Source organism: Notamacropus eugenii, chromosome 1 (genome assembly GCF_028372415.1).
Source record: "Notamacropus eugenii isolate mMacEug1 chromosome 1, mMacEug1.pri_v2, whole genome shotgun sequence".
NCBI classification, from domain to species: Eukaryota; Metazoa; Chordata; class Mammalia; order Diprotodontia; family Macropodidae; genus Notamacropus; species Notamacropus eugenii.
The window spans coordinates 173,357,904-173,377,183 of record NC_092872.1 but is presented as its reverse complement, the minus strand read 5'-3'; the positions used below and the strand labels follow the sequence as shown (position 1 = coordinate 173,377,183).

General features: G+C 39.7%; 1 protein-coding gene across 1 annotated transcript in view; it reads right to left on the bottom strand.

The window, feature by feature from the left end:
* Nucleotides 1-61: 61 nt before the first annotated feature.
* Nucleotides 62-19,280, bottom strand: part of CEMIP (cell migration inducing hyaluronidase 1) — a 246,386-nt gene continuing 227,167 nt past the window's right edge. The window contains exons 25-29 of the mRNA XM_072619226.1: nucleotides 15,959-16,163; nucleotides 15,606-15,692; nucleotides 13,227-13,384; nucleotides 4,898-4,998; nucleotides 62-3,273 (exon numbers count right to left, since the gene is read on the bottom strand). Coding sequence (XP_072475327.1) covers nucleotides 3,146-3,273; nucleotides 4,898-4,998; nucleotides 13,227-13,384; nucleotides 15,606-15,692; nucleotides 15,959-16,163 — 679 coding nt within the window. The 3' untranslated portion in view covers nucleotides 62-3,145. The remainder of the gene's footprint in view (nucleotides 3,274-4,897; nucleotides 4,999-13,226; nucleotides 13,385-15,605; nucleotides 15,693-15,958; nucleotides 16,164-19,280) is intronic.

Here is a 19,280-nt window from a genome sequence, read left to right as displayed (position 1 = left end):
ATTTATAAAATCCTTAGATTCCAAGGAGTTCTACTGTAATGAAAAATGAAAGGAGACACAATCATGATACAAATTTGAATATTTATTATGCAATAATAATTCCAAACTATAACAGGATAATTCTCTTGTAACCTGCCATTTTTAAAACAACAAAGTCTTCAAATGCATTCATGTACTATGGTTCAGGGGAAACTTTCAAATGTGTATTCATTTTTCTGGATGTGTGACACAAAATTTTATACAACTCTTCATTTCTGAAAATGTCTTCTAGTAGTGCCTTTATAATAAATAAATAGAAAATATATCTTTCTCCTTGTGACGTCTATAAGAAATGTTTACATACAAAAATTATACATCTACTTCCGAAAAAGGACCAGCTATTTCGGGCAACATGAAAGAGACAAGGGCTTTAGAAGAATTGGTTTTTTAAGGAAACAAAACAAAACCCTAATATGTTGTAAGTCTAATACCTTACCAATGGAGACAGAAGGGGGAGGCCCTTTCTGGGAAATTAGGAATAAAATATGAGTACTACAAAGAAGATGCCCAGATATCTGGTCTTTATGAGTCATTTGTGCTAGTATAGACAAACAAATGAACAGATCCTCCACTAGTTAGTTACCTAGGTGCTACATACGTGCCACTTGCTGTATTCCCAAATATCTATTCTTGAAAAAGCTGACATATGCTTTACGAAGCTATTTATAATTTCTGGCTACCTTATAGGGATCACATCCCAAGGGATTCACAGTGGGAGACCCTTTTAAAAATATCTGGAGAACAAAGAAAGTGAAACTGTCCAAGAACAATAAAAGTCCAATGCTGTTAAATGCCCACTTTTCTCTTCCCCCTCCAAAAAAAAGTTTCAAAGACGCATATAACTTACCCTGAGAACTTGGTAAATTGTTAAGAAAGAAGCAGTCATCCCTATGACTACTTCTTCCTGGGTTAGAATGGACTAGTGGGTTGAAGCAATGGTTGAGAGTTGATTGTGTAATCCCAAACAGTTGACATATTCTTGGGGAGGTGACCCACTATTGTAGTCTAAAAGGTATAATTTATACAAAAGTGTGATTAGCTCTTTTTTGAAAGGAGTAAAGTGTGGTTTGGAGGGGGAGGTAAAAAGCCCAAACCACATCAAGATTTAGGGAAAAAGGAGAATATTGAGAGTTCTTGTGCCTTTACATACAGAACTTAGTGATAAGGATAGTTTCAGCCTTTCTTTCAAGTGGCTTATTTCAAGGTTTTGTTTTGTTTTTTTTATAAAGAAAGCAGTTAGGGTGAGAGGTGGGAGGAAGCCCAGCAGGACATGGTCCACCAGTCCTTTGAAATTCCCAGATATGATCAAATGGTTAATAGGTATGTTTGGTCCCAGAGGAATGCCCTAAAACAAAGATGTCAAAATCATGGCCCCAGCCTAGAGCATGGTCCAAATCAGATTAAAATATAATTGGAAAATATTTAACAAAATAAATAAAAATACAAGATAGATAACATTAATTTGTGGTTTTATAAGTCAAAATGAGGTCTGCTGGCAGAGATCTTTCTATTTGTATTTGACACCACTGCCCTAAAGAATCTTTCCTTGTTGGGCCTGCATATCCAGAGCGCCTGGAAGCACCAGGTGAATTCCAGAAAAGAATATGGCATCTGAAGCAGAGTAGATAAAAAAGGAAGAGAAAAAGTCATCTAGGAATCCAAGAATAGTTGTCTGGTATTGGACTTGGGAGTGGAAATAACTGGTGCTTGATCACTGACCTGCTTTGGGTAATGACATTTTAAATCATTTCACCACTGTTAGAAGCCCTTCTAGAGTTCCATGAGAGCACTCAGGACTAAAGTTTGAGGCAATGTGGTATGGTGGAGAGGACAGATCTGGGTTCTAGTCCCAACTCTGCTATTAACTAGCTGAGTAACCTTGAATAACTGACTTCCCTTCTCTGCCACTTCCTCTCCCTTTCTTTTAAACAATTGTAAAATGGGGAGATTGGATTAGACAATCTTCATAGTCTCTTTTAACTATAAAATTTGAAGCTGATATAAAGCATTCAGTAGTTTTCACAGGGTGCTTCCCTATTGAATATCCCAGGTCGAAAGAAAGCTAAGGCACCAATCTAGGAAGCCTAAAGTATCATTGCTTGGGATCAGTAGTGGTGGTGAACTTCAGATTCCTGACCTTCAGTGATCTGGTCAGTTATTTACTATGGGCAGACCCAGGATTATTCTTTACTTCTGATGCTCAGCATACACCAAGCGACCTTTCCCGTGGTACAGAGAGCCAGACCAAAGTTCTCCACTAAGAGTGAGTAAATAATCGGGATAAAAGTTTACCCTCCAAAAAATTATCTTCTGCAGACCATGGGATGAAAACCCCATTGTTAGAGTACCAAAATGGGCTGATCTGGATGATGGGTACGTTTGTAGTGGCCTTCCACACAACCACTGTTGATATCAGAAAACAGATATCACATCATTATACCCACTTCATGCTACTGCAGTTCTACCTACTGGACCTCTGAAAGTTTTGGCTGAGAAAGAAAGAAAAGTGCCCTTAGTGTCAGGGCTGTTTTTCACATATCCAACACCCTTGGGCTACTTATTAGAGAACATGAATGATCAGTGGGGTTGATTGTCTTAGGCATATGAGCTTTGAGAATTATGACAAAGTCCTCTTGCAATTTCCCATTTGGATTAGGGTCCCCTGCATTGGGAAAAGACTAAAAATTGATCTTTGAGGTCAGGGTGATCCAGAACCTCCCTCCTATGCCACCAAAAAAAAAAAAAAACCCTCATGAGGCACAGATAAGAAGAGAGGGAGAGCACTCTGTGTAAAAATGTACAAGAAGGCCACAGTAAAACTGCAGTTGTCCCTCAGGGAAGAAAGTATATCCAGCATTAATCAGTAACTTCCAAGGAGCAGCAGCCAACTGCCTCACCAGATAGGCAGCACCGAGAGTTTCTGTTCCCAGTGGCCCCCTTGGTCCGTTGGTGAGAAGACACGGCTATCATGTGCAGCTTTTGAATGGTCCACATCTCTAGGGGGCTGGGAGAGCCAACTTGTCTCATCCTCAGGAGGATCAGTAGTAAAACAGTCCACTCAGGTAGTGATAACAGCAGGAACACAAACACGGACCGAAGGCTGGTCTCACAGCCTCTTCTTTTTCACCACAGGGATGGGCACCACTTCAAAGACTTTGGCTTTGTCTTCGCCGGTGTTCATAGTTACCCACGTTGGCCGGAAGCTGCCTTTGAAACCCACAAAAGCCATTTTTTCTGAAAGGCAATGAATTAGGACCATGAGTAGAGGTAATATTGTCTTACAACCACAGACCCTTCTTCTCCACTATGCACACACAGACTCTGGGGTTGAATTCCATCTACCTCCGATATAAAGGTGCAGTCCTCTACCTGGCCTTAATCTTGAGCTATGGCTTTGGGGTACTGGGCTGACTTCTATCTCTCTACTCTTTTTATGTCTCTTCAGGCTCTGCCTTGGAGTAGTTGCCCTGTTAGTCATACTTAGATTTTCTATATGACAAAAAAATAATATACATTACTCTGTGTCTGCAAGACTCTTGTTCTTACTAGGGTTAGTGTCTTTGCTTGGGGAGTAGAAAACAAAATTTATACCCCAAGATTAACCTAATAGTAACCTAATAACATCTACGAGTGTTTCACAGATGAATAAATTCAGTTGTAAAGAAGTGACATATCTGTATTGTCATTTAAACAAATCCAGCATACAGAGGAAGATGTGGCTCCTGACCCTTTATGACTGGAAGAGTGGTGTAGTGGAAAGATAAATTGGCTTGGATTTGAACCCTAGTTCATACACTTTCACCAGTTTGGCAACCTGGGGCTCTTGACCACTTCAATTCTATGAGCCTCAGTTTCCTTATCTGTAAAATAGATGATAGCACTTGATTTGTTTATCTTGCATATTTTTGTAAGAATCAAATGAAAGTCTTTTGAAAATTATGAAATATTATATTATATAAATATTATTTATTAAATATTATATTACATTATTATAAATATTATATAACTAAGAACTAAGAACACTAAGTTCTCTTACAGCTCTACAAATCATTTATTTGTGTTCTTTGAAATTTTTCACAGGAGTCTTTAGAAGGTGAGTTTCCTTGCATGAGGCCTGGGGCCAATAAAGACCTCAGGGGCAATTATCAGAGGTCCCTAGTGAACCATTTTCTTCTTTGGGCATTTATCACTTTTCCTTAATTTGGGGGGGCTTTAAAACTTCCTTGTTAACAAGGGTTATATTTTTCCCAAGGCACTGTTGCCTGAGGCTTAAAGCCCCTCAAGGGAATGGATAGCATCTTTGTGTATTCTTCCCAATTTTCTCAGTGACTAGATAATAATAATAGTTTAAATTGTCATAGTGCCATATATTTTTGTAAAGACTTTCCTAACCACAATCCAATTAGGGAGATAGTATAGAGATCATCACTTCTCTTTTTCAGATGAGAGAACTGAGACCAAGAGAGAGCGAGTTATGTGTCCGGTAGGATTCAAACCTAGGACTCCTTCCGCTGTATCACTCTGATCCTGACTCCTATTTACTTTACTTTGTACTCCACAGTAGCTTGATTAACATTTAATGATTATAAAGATGCTGCTGCCATCTCTTGCATGGAGTCGCATTTTACTATTAGATGAACTGCATAGCATGGGGAAAAATGTTGGTTTACTCACCAGCTCCGACAACAAGAAACGGGCAGAGTAGGTGGAATTCACTGTGTAAGTAACTCTTTTCTTTATCATAGGTCTATTTGGTAAGTGAGTAAATAAGTCGAGGGGCTTTTTTTATGGATCTGGTCTTAATTTAAAATAAAGCGTGTGTGTGTTTTGTTAAAAAAACCTCAATCAAATTGATTACCTTTTAATCTAAGATTGTTGTCGGCTCCCATCTTTTCTAGCACTCTAGTCCATTGTCCTCTGGAAACATATCTTCCCTTTGATGCTATCAGCACTATGGAACTAAGAGGGAAAAAAATGATTTAGATGAAAATATTGCTATATTTTTAGTCGTTATTAGAATAGCAATGAGAAAAAATGACATGAGTACTTATGGAATTGGGAAATGGCATGAAAACGTGACAAAGATAGGAGCTTAACATTTTTCCGTGGGACCTGCTTAGCATCTCAGGAGAGACAACCTCTTAATGAACCCCATAAAGCTCCCCCACTCACCTGGCCATGAGACTACATAATGGACTCCACCAAGACGAGAACTCATCCAGCCCTTACCATTTTCCAGGCTCTTTCTCAAATTGAACTCTAAACACATGTAGCACACAGATTGTAAAACTGATGATATTGTAAGCTGTACCTTATGGTCCCGGCCCCTTTTTGTACAGGCCTCCATTAACACAAGGTCACATAACAAGTCAAAATTCAAACCTAAATTAGAACAGAGGGAGAAAAGGAAAGAAAAGGGAGAGCAGAAGGAACTGGAGGATTCTTATATAATCTCTTAGATTGAAAAGTGTAACAAGAATTTGGTAGCTTGGGATCTTTTAACTGTACTGCTCAGTAAACTTATCTAAGAACTTCTAAGAGCATCCAATAAACTCAATAAGTACCAACACTTCTGAGACCAGCAATGACTGGTCATTTATTTCTCCCACTTAAGGCCATCTTTTGAGGCCTCATAGTCTTTGAAGGAATTTAGCCCAATTGCTTATTTCTCATATAATCTACCTTAAGAAAGAGGTGAGTGAAATTTCCATTGACATTTCTTAGGGCTACAATGAGAAAGGAATAAATGGGAAAGGAGAAGAGCAGCCATTTGGGGCATAGCCCAGAAGGTTGAGATGGATGGTTTAGCAGCACACAGCCTCATCCCTTGACTTCCTTTCTTTCCCCGTAGCAGGAAGGAGTGCTTCTCTTCCATTCTAAGGCTTTAATAATTCTAACAAGGAGTCCTCCTGTACTTTTGTCAAACTTCCAGGAAGTGTAGTCTGCCTTTCATAATTCAATTATTTCCTTACAATCTGACTTCCACCACCACCACTCCAGTGAAATAATTCTCACCATGGTCGCCAATGACTTCCTTCTTACTAAACCTGTAGAATTTTTGCATTCCTCATTCTTTTTTATCTTTTTTTTTTTTTAGCATCTGACACTGTTAACCATTTCTCATACCCTTTCTCTTTTCTCTTTTGGTTTCTTTGACTCTACTCTCTCTTTATACTTTTGCTTTCTACCACTTTTCCTTGGCCCCTTTCACTGGTTTTTCTGCCTCCTTCTATTCTCTTAGTGTATGTGAATCGCAAGTTTCTGTCCTTGACCCTCCTCTCTTCTCTAATCACTCCCATGTAGAAGACTCCTAAGTCTATCTCTTCACAAGTACCTGCTGGACAGCTCCAATTGGATGTCCCATCAGCACTTCAAACTGAATGCTTCTATAAAACTTAAGTCATTTCCCGCCTACTCCAACATCTCCCTCTACATAACTTCTCTTTGTCAGCTGATGCCACCATTCATCCCAGTATAAAACCTGGGCATTATCCTTGACTCTTTCCTCTCCCTAACTTTCTGCATTTAATCAGCTATGGAGCCCTGTTGAATTTAATTATATAACATTTCTTACATCTTCCTATTAAAATACCTTCTGTTACTGCCCTGCTTCAGAGCTTCACTACTTCTCACTTGAACTCTTATCATAGCCTCCTAATTGTTTCTTTCATTTCCATAATCTCCCTTCAGTACTGCAAAGGCACAAGTCTGATCACAGCAATTCCCCACCAACAAACTTTGGTGATGTCCCATTACCCATATAACAAACGCTTTATATTGGCATTCAAAGCCCTCCATGGTCTAGCCTATGCCTTTCTTTCAAGCCTGGCCTCCCTCTGCTCTCCATTCCTTCTACTGTCCAGCCAAATTGACTAATAATTCCTCCCTAATTTCATTCTATGCTCTTCCACCTCTGCATATTCACATGTACTCTATCTTTGGAAGACACTTCCTCCAATCTCCAACTACCAATATCTTCTTTGCTATAAAGCCCAGCTCATGTGCCACTTCTGCCATTAGTAGAAACTTTCCCTGATCCCCTGGCTAGAGGAGAATCTTCTCTCCTTATTCTTCTATGTCACTCTGACCGCTTCCATGCACTTTTCTCATTTTAATGCATATTATTTTTATTTATGTACGTATCTCAATCCTTTCTTCCCCTCCCCCCCATTAGACTGTAAGCTTTCTTGAGGGACTACAACCTTTTCCATCTTCATCTCCTTGGCAACCAGCATGGTATCTTGCCTAGAGTAAGTGCTTGATAATGCTTGTTGGATTGTTAGCATTGAAATGGTAATGAAATTATGTGTACCTTCCATGACATGATGTTACATGCTGATTGCTATGTCCTGGTTTTGAGTCCTCAGGGAAGATAAGACTTTCCAAATGCTTGGCATCCCTTTATATGAGTGAGGCTGCCCGGGTGCAACAGATACCTCCCTCCCTCCATTGTATTTCTGCTTCAATCTGAACTTCACACAATCAGAAAACAAAACTTCTTAAAATGTTACTTTCTTCACATCATTCCTATGCCCAAAATTTCAGATGAGTCTTGGTGCCTATGGGATCAAGTTCAAATTCCATAGTATGTCATTCAAGGCTCTGTCCAATTGGGTCTAATCTGCCTTTCCAAATTTACCTCCCATTATTTCCTCGATAGAATTTTCCTGCTCCATCAGATTAATCTTATATTGTACATTTGTCTCTAAGCCTTTGCTTATGCCATTCCACTGCCTTGAATCATTGCTTTTCCCTCTAGAACCATTTCCTTACCTCTCTCTGTTCATCTTAATCCCACTTATCTTTCAAGGCTCACCTCCTTTGTGAAAACTTCCCAGATCATCTCAGCCTTCAAGAGACCTCTTCTTTCTTTGAACTCCTGTGCCACTCAAATATTTTCTCCTAATATTTTCTCCTTTTTGTATTTGTTATCAAATAGATTATAAGTTTTTGGGGGGTCGAGAGGTGTCTTAGATATCTTTATATTCCTTAGAGTTGTTGGCACAGTGCTGTGAATGTAGTAGGTGCTTAGTTATTATTTGATGATCAAGATATAATTGAGGTGGTTAAAGTTTCCATTCAACATCTTCAGGGACTGAGCAATCCAGATTGGTGGGTAAATGAATGAAAATTCAATGCTCACTCCATTTAGCTGGCCCCAGACCATGTTTCTCATTCTGGCCAGCCCGAACCTACCAGTGAATGCATCTTGCTATCTGCCCCACATTACCTTGCCCTTCCCCTCACTGCCTCCCAGTTCCAAAGCAATACTTCCATTGCTATAGAAAGGATGGGACAATTAGGTGCACTCTGGCTCCACTCAAATTCCCTGAATTTCCCCAAATCAAAATTCCCCAAATCAAAATTCGTTTCCCTGGCCATCACTCCCCTAATGTGTTATTTCTTCCTAGTAGGTAGTGAACATACAAAAATCGATAGAAAGCTCATCTCAAAGCCAGGAAGATCTGGGTTCAAGTTCTGCCTTGGATGCACACTGGCTGTGTGACCTTGCACAAGTCATTCAGTGCCCTAGGTAACTCCCTAAGATCATGAGTTGCAAAGAAGGCATCAATCTGCTTTGGTAGGAGTTTCTTCACCTAGGAAGTCATAGATTCAGTCACTATCCTATTACAATCTCCTTACTAAAATGTAAGATTCATGAAGGGTAGGAAATACTTCATTTTTTACATTTATATCCCTACTACTTTGCCTGGAACATAGTAGGTACTTAATAAAGACTGATTCATTCATTCATACCACTTCTCACTCCCCATTTTTACAATAATAGACTTAAATACAGATAAAATACAGATCCCTTCCGAGAGGGTCAGAATACCTCATTGAATTAAATGCAGCTCTCTCATAAGGCTTCACTGACATGGAAAGATTATCTCCTCTTCTGGAAAGAGGAGAAAACTATCTCATCACTCCTGCTCTGTAAAATTCTTAGTTGCTTTCATGGTTCCTTCTGGGACCACAGAGTTGGAAAGGAACTTAGACATCATTACTAAAGTCCAATCAATGCTTTCACCTAACAGTTGGGGAAACTGGGGCCCAGAGAGGATAATTGTTTGATCTACCCCCAAGTTCAAATAAGTACTGAAAACTAGAACTAGCTTTTGAACCCAGACCTTCCAGTGTTCTTTCCTACTCATGGTGCTGAATGTTAGTAGAGTGAAGCAAGGACTCTGGATCAAGACACAGAGATAAAGCATAATAGTCCCAAATGGTTCAAGTTTTTATTTGTACACATCCTATGGTCAGTGGGTTATAGTTCATTCTGGCTGTGCTAGTTAGCTTTATTAGTTTTGTGACTTCCTTTGGGCGAATGTTAAACTCTCAGAACCTCAGTTTACCCATTTATTAACTGAGGATAATAATACTTGTATTATTTGCCACATAGGACAGAAGATAAACTGCCAAATAAGTGCCAGAGATTGCAACTAACAACTACTGTTTCTACAACTACCGTTACAATCGCTACTATTGTCTTCCAAGTTGATGCTGATGAAACTTCTGGCCAAATTTCTCCCTTGGGGGAAGAGACCAAAAGAAGTCATTGGAAGGGAAAATTTCCAAGGCTTAAAAAGAGGGACTTTGAAGCAGACTTCCTCAGAAAGGCTGAAATAACCAATAAGAACATTCCAGTTTGTTCCACCTCTGGCTAGTTAGTTACCTTAAAGGTAACAACTCTGTTCTTTGTAAAGAACACCCATTTCTATGCTTGTGTGATTTATTTTGTTTTTGTTAATTTTCATAAAAAAATTCTTTGGAAAAATTCCAATCTTCTGGTTCAGCTAAGGGTGAACCAGTCTCCCCATACCTAAGCCAAGTGAGCTAGGGAGAAGCATCCCAGGACCCCTTAAGGCTGGTTATGGTGGTGTCGTGGCCATCTTGCTTGCTGGCAAGGAAGATAGGTAGCTGGGTCTATTAACACAGAGATAACTGTGGAGAGGGATAATTATAACGTCAACTGTGATTACGGATCTCTGTGCCAATGGTGTTCTGCCCAAGTATACAATCAACTCAGTTTTAAAAACAATCGTCAAAAAAATTGTTTTTACATGCAAATGGAAAATAAGATATACAGGCAATGGGGTATAGAAATCTATCTTGCCCTGCAAGAAAGTAAAGGGGAAAGTGATAAGAGGGGAGTTAAAAAAAAAAGAAGAAACCAAAAAATCAAGTGCACTATTGACTTCCCTTATCTCTCCCTGTATCATACATGTTATATTAACACATGTTGAACATATGCTGAGGGGAGAAGCTTAGGTTCTATATCTCCTAACCTCTCTCTGAGGTACAGGGGATTAGAACATAACATGGGTTGGACTAGATGATCTGTAAAGTCTCTTCCAACTCAAGAGAATCTGGAATTACTGCTGCCATTTTGAATATAGGGAAACTGAGGCACAAAGAGGCTAAAAAGCGAGGAACAAGTATGTTGGTACACTATAAATGAAAAGTTGCCTGTGGTTACTCAACAGTAACTGGATTTGGGTTATTATTCCTGAGAGGAATTTCCTCATATATTTCACTTTTTTTTTTAATAAAAGTTTTTAAAAAATGCTACTGCTTCTTTGTTTTTTTGGCTAAGCCTTTCCCGTCAGGGAAACTTCTAAAAGAAACAATGACTGCTATAAACTCCGGATGGAGATTTTGAGAAGTTTGCATAGTCAGCTTGGTTAGATTATAGGACCAGGGGCTTGGGCTTGGTCCAGGGAAACAGAAATGCTCTTTTCTCTCCCTCTCTTCCTGCCCCCCACCCCACGACAGCTAACTACTAGAGTGGACACTCCCTCTTCCTGACAGGCCCTAATTGCCTGACATTTGTCTGCCCCATAAAAATGGCATCTCTCCATCTCTCTGCTCCACTTCAATATGTACATAGCCAGCGGCAAGGAAGAAGGCTGAGGACCCTGGAAGGCGCCAGAGCAGGGCTACAGAGACAGGAGGAGTGATGCCCTGGGGGTGGGGGCAGATGGGGTGAGGGTGGGCTGTGGGGGTAGGGTGGGGAGGTATCTCATGATTTTCCTGATCTGAATGATTTGGAAAGGGAACGGAGAGATGGGAATGAAAGGATATAAAATGGGGTGACTATGTGATCTAAACACCCAGTTTGCCAGCACTGAGTCCCCAATGGAATGGCAGGATAGGGTGGTTTTTCATTCTGAGATGTTTGACCTCAAGAGTACTTCTTTCTAAAATAGTGGGCCTCCCCTCTCCCTTTTGTACAAGCAATGAGCTGTACCAATCTTCACCTGAAGCCTCATGACAGATAATAATAACAACACCTTTTTATAGTGCCTACTATAAAAGGGCATTGTGCTAAGTGTTTTACAACTCTTATCTCAGTTGATCCTCATTACAACCCTGGGAGATAGGTGCTACTATTATTCCCATTTTACAGATGGAGAAACTGAGGCAGAGATTTAGTGATTTGTACCAAGTCACATAGTTTGTAAGTATCAGGCCAGGCTTGAACTCAGGTCTTCCAAATTCCAGGTCCAGCATTATCTCCTGAGCTTCCCAGTGGCTGTTGATGTTATGAACTAAGGGTTTGAATAAATTTCGACTCCACAGTCACATCCCAATAATGTTCAGAATCAGTGTTTTATTCTTAATTCAGGATTCACAGTTTCAGGATAGTTTACAAAAAACTGAGTGGATTTCATGATGTAGAAATATCCTGGTTTAATATTTGAAGGAGGGCTTTATAAGGTAAAGATCTAACCAAGTTACTCTGGTGCTCAAGAAGCTAGAGTAGCTCCCCATTGCCCTCAGAATAGAACACAAACTCCTTTGTTTGACATTTTAAATCCCTCACTGTCTGGTTCCAGTTTTTTACCAGAATGATTATATATTACCCTCTTCCCCATCATACTTTAGTCATGTTGACCAACTTAATCTTTGTACATAGCATTCTACAGTCTGCCTTTCTGTTCTTCCTTGAGGCTTTTTCACCCTGGAATACTCCTCTACCACCACAGCTCTCTTTTCCCACTGGCAAGTTTTTTCCAGGGCCTCCACTTTGGACAGAGACCCTGGTAGGTCAACCATCACAGTTGCTGACTTTCTGGACTCTGCCATCATGATGTCTCAGCTATTGGAAGTAGCTGGAGCTTCCCTCAGAACCCGGGGCCCCCTCACTCTAGAACTTCTATCTAACCCTGTAGCCTTCACACCCAGGAATATCCCTGTGCCATACAGCTGCCCTTTTCTGGTTGTTGAGTTCTTCCTGGGGCCTCCATTTTGGGGGGGCCCCAGACAAGTCGAACTTTATTTCCCTCCTGGATCTGCTTCTATCTTTCTGACTTTGATACTATGCTGTTGCATAGCACTTTTCCCACTACAGGTTTGTGTGTGTGTGTGTATGTGCGCTCACGCGCGTGCACATGCATGCACTTGTGTTGTTTTCCCTTATTGAATGTAAGATCTTTGAACACAGGCACTATTTTTCTTTTTGCTTATATTTGCTAATATTTGTATTGCCAGAATATAGTGCCTGGCACAGTAAGTGCTTAACAAACACTTGTTAACTTGCCAGTCTCCACACTTTTGTCCAGGCTGTCCCACATGTCTGGAATGCTGTCCCTCCCCACTTCTAATTCTTGTAACCCTTCTCCTTTCAAGGAAAAGTACCATCAAATACCTTCAAGATCAAATACCACCCTCTTCAGGAGTCCTTCTTTGCTATTAGTATCTCTCCCCTTTCCAATTAACATGCGTTTATTCTGTTATACTGGGTATGTATTAATCTCCCAACATATATCCCCTCAGCAAGAAGAAAGATCTGTTTCACTTTAGCATTTGTATACCAATTGCCCACCTCAGCCCCTGGCACATAGCAGGAGCCTAAGTGCTTATTAATTGGCTGATTCTCATTTATAGCAAGTGGTGCACTTTGCCATAGGCTAACTTGTGTTTAGAGTTTCTGAAGCCAATCTATGATTTAAAATTAAAGGCAATTGTTCAGGGCACAAACAAGTATCCAAGTCTGGCTACAGAGGACTCCTAAATAAATATAATAAGCTTGGGCTGTGGTGAGTGGTTTGGTGATAAAAGAGGAGAGGAGGTAAGCTCTTTGGTACTGTAAGTCATAATCTAGTACAGTGAGTGGGACTTCACAATATTAAATACAATCCATATGGTAAATAAAGTTCATGATACAAGCCACCTTGACTTACTTGTCAGGTAGAGCATCCACATAATTGTGGATCTGTGCTGGAATTCCTTGTAGAATGGTGTTCCTGAAGCTAACACGGGCCAAAATTTTCCCTTGGTTCCCATCAATCACCACCATTTGGATGCCGTCTTCAGAGAGAGTAAACTTTTTACCATCAACCTGCAGACCAAAGACAATAAAGCATGTTGGGTAGAAAAGTTGTGATAATTTAAGCCCATATATTCACCTTTGCTCCCATATGAATTCTTGTCACCTTGAGATTGGTCCAGAGTGTATGCAATCTTACAGTGTCACTTCAAAGGCATTTTGCTCTTTTACTTTTTTATTTTTATATTCATACCACCCTGAATGTGTCTAATCTTGTCTGATCTAGCAAGCTAAGCAGGAATTAATCTGATGGGAGACTGCCTTGGAACACTGGGTACCATAATTATGGGTTGGACTGGATGGTCTAGGAGGTTACTTTCATCTCCAAAATTCTGTGACTCTATTTTAACCTACCTCTGATAGCAGCTTTGTGACCACATATAAGCATCTTCCTTCTGTCAGGCACAGTTTCCCCCGAAGTAAGATGGGACTAATAAAAGCCAGTATTATCTATTTGGCAAGGATGGTATGGGATATTCAAGAAGGACTAGCATGTCTAGTGGGGGAAAGGTCTTGTCTAGCCCTTTTCAGGGCTGCTCATCCATGTTTGGTGTCCATTTGATTCACCCAACTCTTATCTGTGACTCCAAGAAGCTGTAGCATTCAAAGAAACCACACTCCAGTAAAGCCATCTTGGCGGATGAGCTAAACCAGGTTAAGGATAACCAACAGACCTCAAACCCATTGGTGAGTTAGGGGGATGCCTACACCAAGCACATGAACACTTTCCCTGGAGGAATGGGTAGATGGGAACAATCTGCTCCAATGGCCATGAAGGTGTCTGAAGCAGATTTTCTGGCATGCTTAGAACGTGGTCAGACACCAATGTCATCCACTGCATTCTAGGCCACAGTCAGTTATCCTAACATGGCTAAGTTATCCTAACGTTGTCTTACTGCTGGACTTTGATGACTGAGGAAGAGGAAGAGGCTGATGACTTTGCATAACTGTTTCACTTAAGTCCAATTCACAACCAAGTCAAGACATTCCCTGTGATGTCACTGGTCTTCTTTGAAAACAGAGGACAAATGACATTTGGCAGGGATTTTGTGAGGCTAAAAAGGGATTACATATATATGTAATATGTATATATGCATATATATATATACATATTACATATATATGTATATAAAGAGAGAGAGCTTTGCCCTCTCTTTGCGTCAGTTATTTACTATTATTATTCTTATAACCTCATTTTAATTAACTTTTTCAAAGGCATCCAGATAGAAATAGTCTTATGACAAATTACTATCCTACTATAATAATAATAACTAGTATTTATGTCATGCTTTCAGGTTTGTAAAAAGCACTTTACAAATACTATTTTAACCTCATGACAACCCTGGGAATAAGGTGCTATTATTATCCTAATTTTACAGAAGAAGAAACTGAGGCAGACAGAGGTTAAGTGACTTGCTCAGGGTCATATAGATAAAAAGTATCTGAGGCTGCATTTGAACTTGTTTTCTTGACTCTAGTTCCAGGGCTAAATCTACAACACACCTAGTTTTATTTAATGTTCTGCAGAGTAATGAACTGGTAGACAAACTGACTGCTTTTTACAATTTCATAAAAGCAAAAGGACATAGAATAATCTTTTTTTAGGTTCATTAGAAGTATTTTGGGTCACCTACAAGAACAGGACAATAAGTATGACCTGTACTTCATCTTTTATCTTTTACTAGGTCTCTATATTTTAAAAGCTTTTCATTCTGCAGAGTTTGAAGATGATTAGTATTGATTATGACAATATCAACTAAGAAATATCTTAAATTTTTTTATCATCATTATCATCATTCTGGAGACTGAGGACAATAATTTTGGCTATGAAAATGCCCCAGTTTCAGTATAATTTATTTGGTAAATTCTCAATGATAATTCAGGGTCCGTATTTGTCATACAGTCTTTTGTCACCTGTCAGTATATGAACAAGAATAAGTTGTTATGGTGAGGATTATGATGATTTGTGACTTCACTGTTGTAGAAAATTCAAGAATGTTGAATTCAGAAACAGAAAAATAGGTTCATCTTGGCCTTGCCACTTACTGTCTGTGTGGCATTGGACAAATCACTTAACCTTTCTGGGTTTCAGATCTCTCATCTGTAATATGAAGAGATTGAACTGGATGACCTTTAATATCCCTTTCAACTCCAAATTCATGATCTTCCAATCCTTATTATTATTTATTAACTAAGTGGAGTTAATCAGGACATAGTTAGAAGAGTCACTTACTTCAATGTAGGCAAAGTCATTCAGAAGATGAAAAAATCTGCTTCTAGAGGTTTCTATCTTTACCTCCAGAAAGTGGTCCTTTGTTTTCTAGGAAAAAAAAACAAAAAAAATAGTGATACAAACTGCTTGCAGCTGTTAGGTTGTAGCTGACACGATTTGACATGTGGTAGGTTCAGTTTCTAGAGCTGTGAGCCATGATATGAGTTCTGTTAGACTTCTCAATGGCCATGATATATGTCTTTTGAGTTAAGCAGGTTGAGAGGGCTGTTACTAGCAACCACATAGGTACTAAAGTGATTTGCAGACCAGCTGAAGAAGGGAGAGCACACTGAATTATCTTATTTGTTCCTTACCAGCTGAGCACCAAGAAGTTTCTTTGGCATTGGTACATCCACAACAACTTTCTCAGCATACTTTGGGTAAGCTCTGGCTTCACAATCACTGATGCCAGAATTCTTTGGGATCCATGCTTTAATCTTGATTCTCTCACAGCCTCTCATAGAGCAAAAGGCAAACTTCTCTCTTTCATTTTGAGCTTTCAGTTTCAGAAAAAGCAGCCTGAAGAAAGCAAGTAGGATTGGGACATTTTACATTGACATTTAGATACAGACTTTAGCTACAGATGGATAGACCCAGTTTGGACCCAATTCATTTAAACAATTCAACAGAGTTTGATGATCCCCCAAAGCTTCATCACTTCCTGTGTTCCCTGAAATCCTCAGAGATAGTACAATCTAACACAACCCTGAAAGTAAAGGGAACTTATTTACCCACTATTTGTCTATAATAGTGCCCGTGTTCCAGTGCAGTTAATTGATGAATTCTAAAGGGTCTCTCAGGGTGTGTTATTCCTGTCATTTATCAGTGCACAAATGATATCTAGCTTAATGTCATGATTATGATAATGTCTGGGCTTGCGATTTCATTTCTCTGAACCGAGCCAACTGAAGTTGGTGGGTTATACATAGCAGAATTTCATTACATAATGTCTCCTATGAAAAGCAGTATGGCAGAATTAATTGAGAGGTGTGAACTGCCTTACAGGCAGGAAGGCCTTGGGTCAAGCTTCATCTTTCACCTATCTTGACAGCCTGGCCAAATCACTTCACCTCATAGTTCCCCAGGTAACTCTCTAAGACTATAAGTTACCCTATTAAGGTCCCAATCCATATTGGTAGAAGATGTCCCTCTCTCAAGTAAAAAAATAAAATTCTTGCTGCATTGTACTCAAGTAGTGAAGATGGTAATGAGGCATGACATAGAAGAATTGGAGAGAAGAGTAGGGAGAGTCTGATAAAAGGGGGTTGGTGGTTATGATTGTCTTTAGGTGAGTGAAGGATTGTCTTGTAGAAGAACATTTAGACTTGTTCTGCTTGATCCCACAGTACAGAATTATGAGCAAAAGGAGGTTAGGGAAGGACAGATCTTAGTTCAATGTAAAGAAAAACTTTCTAACATTTAGAGATGTTCCTAAGTAGAATGAATTACTTTAGAAGGTAACTGTGTCCTCACCATTGAGGTCTTTTGTTCCTCCTTAGACTTGTAATTTCTTTGATGTAGGAAAACTGCCTCTACCAATGCAGACCAGGGCAATTCATCTGTAACTTAGAGAGTGGCCTGGAGTCCTAAAAACTAAATATCTGCACACAAATATTTGCAGGATAGTGTGGAGGAAATTTTTGTTTGGGTGACAATTGTATTGGCGAATTTTGAGGTCCCAAGGTCTTAGATTTCAAGCTGGAAGGGACAGTCTAGTTCAAACCTTTCATTCACAGAAGAAGAAGGTAAGACCTGGAGAAGAGTATGAAGTGGTTGGCCCAAAATCACATGCACAGTAAGCAGGGGTGCCCTTGTAAATGTTTAACAGCCACCTCTCCAAAAATTGTGTGACACATGTTAGATTAATATGTATTATTCATGTTTTCTCCATCATGCTTTTGAGCCTAGACAGTCAACAAAACAATAAATAGAGTCCTGATTTGTAGCATTTGAGATGTGCAAGGTATAAATAGTTCATATTGAAAATTTAACCATTGGCTCTCCTAAGCCAGCAAGAGCTGGCTCCAGCACATCCCTAAGTAACATTCCTTCAGTAACTTGAACAAACGCTCTAAGAAATGTGCTTTCTGGAGGTCTTCAAGCATGCCTATACTTCTGGTGTTCTGTCCTTTTCCCTAATTATCTGTTAATGTTGAGACTGAATATTTTACTGGATGAGCTGATATCAGGGCAGACAATGAAGGATTTTATTAAGGAAAGTGTGTCAGGGCTTGGTCAAAGGGCTGCACTTGAGGACCTAGAGGGTCACATGTGTCCTTGAGGCCAAAGGTTCTCCACTCCTGGAGATCTGTGGGGCAGTCAACTCTAACATTTTCTTGTTCTGTTTATTATTCACTCCCAATTTGGAGGCCAAAGTGGTTTTTAATGATGTTGGACAGGGTACTGCAGGATTCAGCAGTCCTAAAAGTGTATTGTGTGGATGGGACAGTCTGTAGAAGAGGTGGCAGCATCTCATGCCTAATGGATGTTACTACAACTGAAAACAGGTGGGGCCGATTTTCCCCTGCTTTTACTCCACGAAACCTTCTAATAGCTCCTTTGGCACAACTCAGCTGGCACAATTAGGAGATATTTGAAAAAAAATAGCAATGCTTTGATTTCTCTAGTGCAACTACTTGCTCTGACATAAAAGAGGGATCATCCTGACCTAAAGTCATGGAAACTAGTGATTTTCTTAAAAAAAAAAAAAATACTAAAGAACAGAAGGTACCAGACTTGAGGAATCAAAAAATTCAATTACTTGGCAACCCATCCATGACTCCAAGGAATCACAAACATGGTTAGAATTACCAGCAAGGTTTCCTCTCCCCCATACAGGAAAGGGTAGTTATAAAAGGATGTTTGGTTGTGTTTTCTAGAAGGATCAAGGGGTCCCAATTCAAACTCCACTCTTTTACCAGAGACCCTGAGTGTTCCCAAATGTTTCAAGGAGATAATTGATACATGCCACTTGAGGAAGTGCCAATACATGCCAGTGATTAGGGGTACTTTTTATTCTTGGGGATGCAGAGGTAAGGTTCAAGTTGGGAGGAGAAAATGCATAAACTAAAACTCTAAGTTGAGTTCATACTAGCTTACATGAAGCATTTGGATGCAATTCAGTTTAAATCAGTTCAATAAGCATTTTAAAAGTGTTTACGATTTGCCCAACATTTCCATAGGTGCTGAGGATATAAAGAATGACCCAGTTCCTGTCCTTAAGGAGGCTATTTTCTACTAGTTGAGCAGAAATCCCAGGTTGTCCGGCAAAGAGTCAGAGCTGGGGGAATTGATTGAAAACTTGGAAGTCAAAATATGAGGAGACGACAATTTGTATGACTCAACATGATTCCCCAAAGTTTCTATATTTTTGTTGTGGCTGCTTGTTTTCCCTATTCAGGTATCAGGGAGGTTATGAGTGGGTGTGTGCCAAACTTCCTTCTGATTCAGCCTTCCCCATACCTAGCCGTATGCACACATATGACAACTTACACACATTAGCTTCTACGACAACCAAGTATTTGGCCCTGAAGTCTGCCAGCAGAACTAAACAATATTCAGATGTGCTATGGTCAGGGCTCAGTCTTAGGTAAGAAGATGGGGGGTGGGAAAAGGTCATGGGATCATCGTTCTAGA